Raw genomic sequence first — 7,144 nt, forward strand, 5'->3', positions numbered from 1 at the left:
CAACTCAGTCAATGGGACTTGAGAAGCAGGTGACTACACTGAGGGGAGGGGTTTTTTCCCTGGGGACAGTTACCTTCCAGTGTCCCCATTGCTCACAGTTGTGAAAGGAATTGTTTGGAACCTCAGGTTAGGGTAGGCTTTTGCCCAATGTCCCCACCTGCCCACATTGGGAGCAGGGCCCAACAGGTGTGTTAGAAGATCTTGTGGAGCCACTGGCTGCAGGGACACAGATAAGGATGGCTGATGCCGGGAGCTGATATTTAGGTTTAAGATGCTTTTCTTTCTCCCTTTTGGCCTTGTCTTCTCTATTATTAAAGACTTTAAAAGCAGCATCTAGAAGCTATTGCTGAGGAGCCTCTGGGCCCTTCTCTGTTTAAGCTTTTTACAGATATCAGGTACAGACCTGCTGATCAGTTGAACATGGAGAAAGAGGGTACAAGCAGGAGTATCAAGGTCTAGCTTGGTGTACCTGGTAATAGCCTCAGAAAGTTGAGCCAAAACGAGGGCAGGGATTTCATCACATCCCTGGTGATTTCTCTGATGTTGTCATAATTAAACTGGGTATGAGAGTTTTTGTCATGCCTTAAGAAGTAATTATGTGTTGGAGTCTAGTGAGCCTGGCACCTTGCGGTTGATATGCCCAATTAGGTTCAACTGCAGTGATGACATCATCTTCTACAGGATGGGCAAGGAAGCTTTGGGCATGGAGGAGGTTGGCATACTCATCAGGGGTCAGGGTGGAAGCTAGGATATAGTAACCATCTGCCCAAATAAGATGATGAGCCTGGAATAGCTTGGAGCTATGCACATGCCTGTAATACCAGTGTACCAGTGGCTCAGGAGGCTGAGGCAGGAGGATTGCAAGTTTCAAGCCAACCTCAGTAACTTAGTGAGGCCCTCAACAACTCAATGACACTCTGTTCATAAATAAAATACAAGAAAGTGCTGGGGATGTGGCTGTTGGTTAAATGCCTCTGGGTTCAATTCTTGGTACCAAAACAACAAAAACAACAACTAGGATTAGTGCCTGACAGTAGATTTCAGTCTCTGGAAGCCAGCCATGTTTTGAGTTGGTGATCCAGAGGACATGTGGGTATTCAGTTTCACAGTGCCTAGAGCTGGTATCTCCTGTAGTTTAACAGACTTCCTGTGCTTTGAGAAAGATTTTTCCAGTTTTTTTTTTTTGTTGTTGTTAAAATATCCTAGTAGTGACCTCTTTAAATATGCTGTGTAGTGGAGAGGATGTAGTTCAGAAGTAGAGTGATTGCCTAGCACATGTGAGGCAATGGATTCCATTCCCTGAACCAAAAAAAATAAATAAGTGAATGAATAATTTGGTAGGTAGGTAAATTACTGACATTTACAATATTGTAGTCCACTCACTACCTCTATTTTGTTCCATATTCTTAAGTCACCACAAATGCAAACCATGTCTCCATTAAGCAATCACTCTCACACACTGCCTTTTCTGGCTTCATTTTTTTTTATCTGTTGGGTTTCCATATTCTGGATATTTCATATATATAAAACCACAAAATATGTAATTTTTCTGTCTTATTGGCTTACTTAGAATTTTTTAGGTTTATCCATGTTGTACTTTATACCAGAATTTCATTTTATGCCTCAGTAATATTCTACCATATATGTATGTGTTCTAACCCACACATATCACATTTTATTTATGCATTCTGTTGGTAGACATCTTTTTGCTAGTTTTTTAAAATTTTTTAAATTGATTTTTTTTAAAACAAATGACCATGGAATGCAATACAATTTTTTGATTTTAAAAAATGACAGCAGAACGCATTATAATTCTTATTACACATATACAGCACAATTTTTCACATCTCTGGTTGTATATAAAGTATGTTGACATATTTTTGCTAATTTGAGGGGTGCTCCTGAGAACATTCACATACAGGTGATTGAGTTTTTGTTTTCAGTTTGTTTGGTAAATACCTAGGAATGGAATTGGTAGGTCATGTAATGATATTTTATATTTATTATTTTAATGAAACCCCAAACTACTTTCCATGACAAATGTACTATTTTTCATTCCTATCAAAAATGGATAGTGAGGGCTGGGATTGAAACCTAGAGATAGAGCACTTGCCTAGCAGGTGTGAAGCACTTGGTTAGATTCTCAGCACTGCATAAGAATAAATGAATAAAATACAGATTAATTAACAATTTAATATATTAAAAAATGGATAGTGATTCCCATTTCTCCATATCCTTACTAATACTTACTAATTTTGTTTTTACTTTTTTACTGTAGCCACCTTACAAAGTGAGAAGTGATATCTCATTATGGTTTAAGATTTTGTTTTTGGTACTTGAAATGAACCCAGGATTATTCTACCACTAAGCATAATTCCCAGCCCATTTAATTTTTGGTTTTTTTTGGTTTGTTTTGAGGAAGCATCATTCTAAGTAGCCCAGTCTAAACATTAACTTAGGATTCTTCTGCCTTAGCTCCTGAGTAGTTGGGATTACTTGTATGCACCACTGCACTGTGTGTCTAATTTTATTTTTCATTTGATATTGGGAATTAAGTCCAGGGGAGTTTTTTCCAGTCCTTTTTATTTTTTATTGAAAGATAGGGTCTTTCTAGTTTGCTGAGGCTGGCCTCTAACTTATAATCCTCTTGCCTCAGTCTCCCAGGCCTTATAGGTATATGCTTCCCTGCCTAGCTCAAAATAATTCTTAAGAATAAGTGTAACATAGATATTTTTAAACAAAGAAAGAATGTACTTCTAATAGACCATCACATATTAAATTTTTAAGTAATATAGCGCAGGAAGAAAAAAATATTTCCAGAATGAAATTTAGACACAAAAATTAGATGGAATAAATTGTAGAAATTCATAAATATACAGATACATATTAGGGTAAAATTATTCAGAGTTTTTCCTATCCCAATATATTATTTTTGTATGATAGAAAGTGAGGAATTCTACATTAATCAATATTTTTCTCAGAGAAAATTAGAAAAAATTCTTCAGAAAAGTTTCATCAAAAGGTGGCCTTTCTTCCCGCATGTAAATTGGGTGATTTTTGTTATTTGAGTGTCAGCACTGATTAGCACCAAAGGACTAACTGTGCCATAGCCATTAGCCACAAGCATCTGGACACATACCAAGATGGCATCACTGGTCCATGTCAAACCTATGGTCAATGAAATGATGGAGTCTGCACAGTACAGGACAGCAAAGCAGCAGTTCAGCAGCAGAATGCTTTGAGTGGCCCTTTGTTCTGGAGAGGATTTTGGATAGAACCTGGAATTGTGAAGATTCTGGGACTGCTTTTTGTGTCTGTACAAGAGAATGACCATGTACCCACTGGAAAAAACCATAAGGCCCACGAAGAAGACATCTCTACATGCCATTAAGGTGAGAAAGAATTCCCTGTGAATGTACTTCATGGGCAGAAAGGAACAGTGTTCAGTGATGAACAGAAGACCAGGCTGGATCTTATTGGGTGTGGACACAGTGTACAGGAGCAGGTTGCTATAGGTGGACATGGTGAAGACCCATAAGAAGAAAAATAGCTTCAAAATTGGATTTGTGTTTTTCAGTTTGAAGTTGGACAAACAGGAGCCAGTGGGGCTGATGGTGATGGCCTGAAGCACACTAAGGACACAGGTGGTACAGATGGACAGTCCCCTCATGACCTTGTTCAGAAAGACTAGCACTTTGCATTTGAAGTCACCTGGAATGTCCTGTGTTTCCCAAATGTCTGTAGACACCAAAAGGCCCATGGTGAGGAGCATGAGAATGTGTGTTAGTGCCAAGTGGACGATGGGGAGGTCGGTGATCCTAGGCTTGTGGCCCACATGGACAGCAGCACTGTGGAGGCAAATCAGAATTGCATTTGCTGAGATCCCAATGCCAGCCTGGGGATAAAACGCATTTCTTATGGCTATATAACTGAAACATTGGTCCATCTTCACAGGGATATTGAGGCAAATGTTTCTGAAAGGAAATGCAGGACTTCATGTGATATATGCAGCATTTTCTTTGGCAGGCTTCCAATCATCAATTTGCACTTTTCTTTCTCTAGAGTCATCATTTACCCAAACAATTCTATGTAAATAGAACTAACTCTGATGCCTCATTTAACTTCAAGTAAGTTCTGGGGCATGCATGGCTCTGGGTCGAGTGCTTGCCTAGCGTGCATGATGCCCTGGGTTCTGCCCACCACACTGCAGTCAATACATATATCAGCATCACTTATTCCTTCATGAAATGAATTTTTAAATCTCCCATCTCCTCATGGGGTATCTATATCATATCTTTATCTGTAAGCCTTTAATACTTACTGTGCTTTTATTTATGTCAATAATTATATTATTTAATGGGTATCATTTGTTTACTTTCCTGTTTTTCCTGCATATATCTTAAGGGTGAAGATGCCTGCTTGTTTACCTTTGTATCTGGAAGACCCAAAACAGTGGTTCCTAGATGGACATTGTTCACCAAAGACTGTTTATGTAAGTCCTGGAGAAATGGAAGTAAGACTCTTCCAGGAAAAATGTCTGAAGAGTCCCATTCTCATGGTTTGTTTATGAAAGTGCAGAACACTGAGGGATTTAGTAGTGTGCATCTCAGACCCAGCAGCCTGTGTTTATCCGAGTTTCACCACTTACTAGCTGAGTGAGCATTGTCAATCAGTTAACATCATGAATAAAAGTGGATAAAGACAATACTTTTCTCAAAGCTATTGAAATAAGCAAGTGAAAAATGTGAAAATCATTTAGAAAATCCTTGACATGTATAAAGCACTATAATAGTGTTAATTATTGGTTCCTTATTTATCATCACTCAACTTTGGCTTAGGAGCATTCACATAGGATTTTTAAAGATTTCAAAGAGAGGTTAAAAACCTACCATAACATTGGCTTCCTATGGCAAACTTTGATCCTTGGTTACTGGAGAAATTCTAGGCTTTAAAAAATTTTCCATTTTCCCCAGGAAATACCTTCAAATATTTCTGCATTCTTAATCCATTGTGTGGAGACACATGGTAGAGCCTCTTAATTATCAATCAAGAATTATCATATTTTATGCTTTCATTTTATTTCTCAAACCTATATATTAGAAGAGAAAATATAACTCTTATCACAATGAGTTGGAGCATTTTTTTCCAGAAAATCTCTTACAAGGAATTCAGTCATACCCTGAAAGATTTTTCAGCTGCTTCTGAGTTGGAATTGAAATCTTCAAGTCTCCTTGGTTCATTTTTCATATGTATGTGGGGTTCTGCCAGAACATGGGTAAAAATAAAGTAAAATGACAAGACCATAGCTTAAATCCAGGAATTTACTCAATTTCTTTAAAATAAGCAATTTCTTAAGAGTTTTTTTTTTATCTGTATGATACAGTGAAAGTAGTAATAGCCCCCCAAGTCTCCATAAGGTTACTAAGAATGATAAAATAATGATTTTATTAATCTATCAAAATGTTCCAAATTTTGCCTTTCTAATGAAAGGCAGAGTTATTGAGAGTCCAGATTTTTGACACAATGCTCCTAATATCAAGGCAATAAGCTTACAGGAAATATAGAGAAATGCAAGGGACTCAATCAAGGGAATCCACCTAGGCCCAGTTTGGAATGTACAAATACCATGTGCTGCATGAAGCTCCTGAGATACTTTTGATTAAAAACCTGTGAAAGGTGGAGCCAACATTCTTTTTTGCTTTTGTAGTATCTCCTACCCCAGGGTGTTTCTGCGATTCATGAAGAAGAACTGAACAGTATTTCAGACATAGGAGATGGTAAAACAAGAAGAGTTTTGTCATAAATAGAAGATCAAAATTAGCTGGAAACCCAAATGTTAAACCTAGATATGTTTTGTGGAAAAGAACAAAGTTTTGGAGACTTCAATTCAACAGATTACCCCTTCTCTTATTTCTCATCAGGTGAGTAGAGGTTACACACAGACTCTTAATAAATGTAATGGAGCATTCAATTTCAAGGGAAATCGGTATTTCAAACTAGAATCTAGACATTGGCCTCAGGACCTGTTAAATTCAACCTATCACACTGCAACTGGCACACCCATCACCAAGCAAGAAAAATAATGGTCACAATGAATAAATTCAAAAACACTGAAGTCCTCTATGTGAATTGATGTTTGGATGATGCCAGTATATTTCTTACCTAAGATGTCTTCAGTAGCATATTCACTGAGGCCCTGAGAGACACTTTTGAGACACTGGAACACTCAGAATTAGTCACCCTAACCTTTCAGTCTTCATTAGGGACTCTATCCATGCTTCCCAGTCTTTTGTCATCCTGCTACCAATAGCTGAATTTATATATTTTGGAACCAGAATGGAAAATATCTCTTGGATGATGACCCAGTTACCATTTTTTTTCTCTTTCTAAATCACTAAATCCCTGAGGAGATGGTTAACTTCCCTACACAAAGAGTGAAGATGTGTTCAGTCAGTGATGGCAATGAATTTAAGCTCAGAATTTTTTTGAAAGTGTTTTCAATTCTGAACATCACCATTTGAGATTTGGGAGGTAGAAGTGGCAAAAAATCTTTACAAGATTTTTTATTTTCAATAAAAGATAAAATTTTTTTCTCTAGATTTTTATAAATTTAATTTACAGATGATTCAACAAATCTACAACAAAGGGATAACGAGATATGGAACATTCTGGTGTTAAATTGTGTCATTTTTTACTGACTAAGCACTAATAAAGAATAGGTCTAGTACTAATGGACCAGCAGGGAGAATATGGACATTTCAGATATATATCAGGTACCAAGGAACAGTAAGGCATAAGGCAATAGAAACTTTCTCCAGTTAAATGTGGCTATGGTTATGTATACCAACATCACTATGCCATCTCATAAAAACAGAATGTTTTATTTCATTACAAATTTAAGTTTATTCTATTTTTTCCTGTTGCATCCCTAGGATTATTTTTTATAAAAAAGCTTAATACATGCCTAAATTTAAAAGAAAAGCTATGTTGTAGTAAAGAGGAAGATGAAAAAAATAGATATAGTAAAGCCAGCAACATTTTGAAAGAAAGCAATATCAATTTTTATTTCATGTAAATACATGGTAAGCATTTTTTGAAGTGACTACTAAAAATAACATTTTGTTAGCTAGATTTTTAATTGGTT

General features: G+C 36.8%; 1 protein-coding gene across 1 annotated transcript; it reads right to left on the reverse strand.

Annotated features, from left to right (window-relative positions):
• Nucleotides 1–3,001: 3,001 nt before the first annotated feature.
• Nucleotides 3,002–3,946, reverse strand: LOC144375703 (putative vomeronasal receptor-like protein 4). The gene has a single exon (XM_078041148.1). The coding sequence runs from the start codon at nt 3,944–3,946 to the stop codon at nt 3,002–3,004; it is 945 nt and encodes a 314-aa protein (XP_077897274.1).
• Nucleotides 3,947–7,144: the final 3,198 nt, after the last annotated feature.

Source organism: Ictidomys tridecemlineatus, chromosome 3, assembly GCF_052094955.1.
Source record: "Ictidomys tridecemlineatus isolate mIctTri1 chromosome 3, mIctTri1.hap1, whole genome shotgun sequence".
Lineage (NCBI taxonomy): Eukaryota > Metazoa > Chordata > Mammalia > Rodentia > Sciuridae > Ictidomys > Ictidomys tridecemlineatus.

Coding starts and splice junctions, on each gene's coding strand:
- LOC144375703 (XM_078041148.1), bottom strand. CDS start 3,946: ATGGACCAATGTTTCAGTTATATAGCCATAAGAAATGCGTTTTATCCC.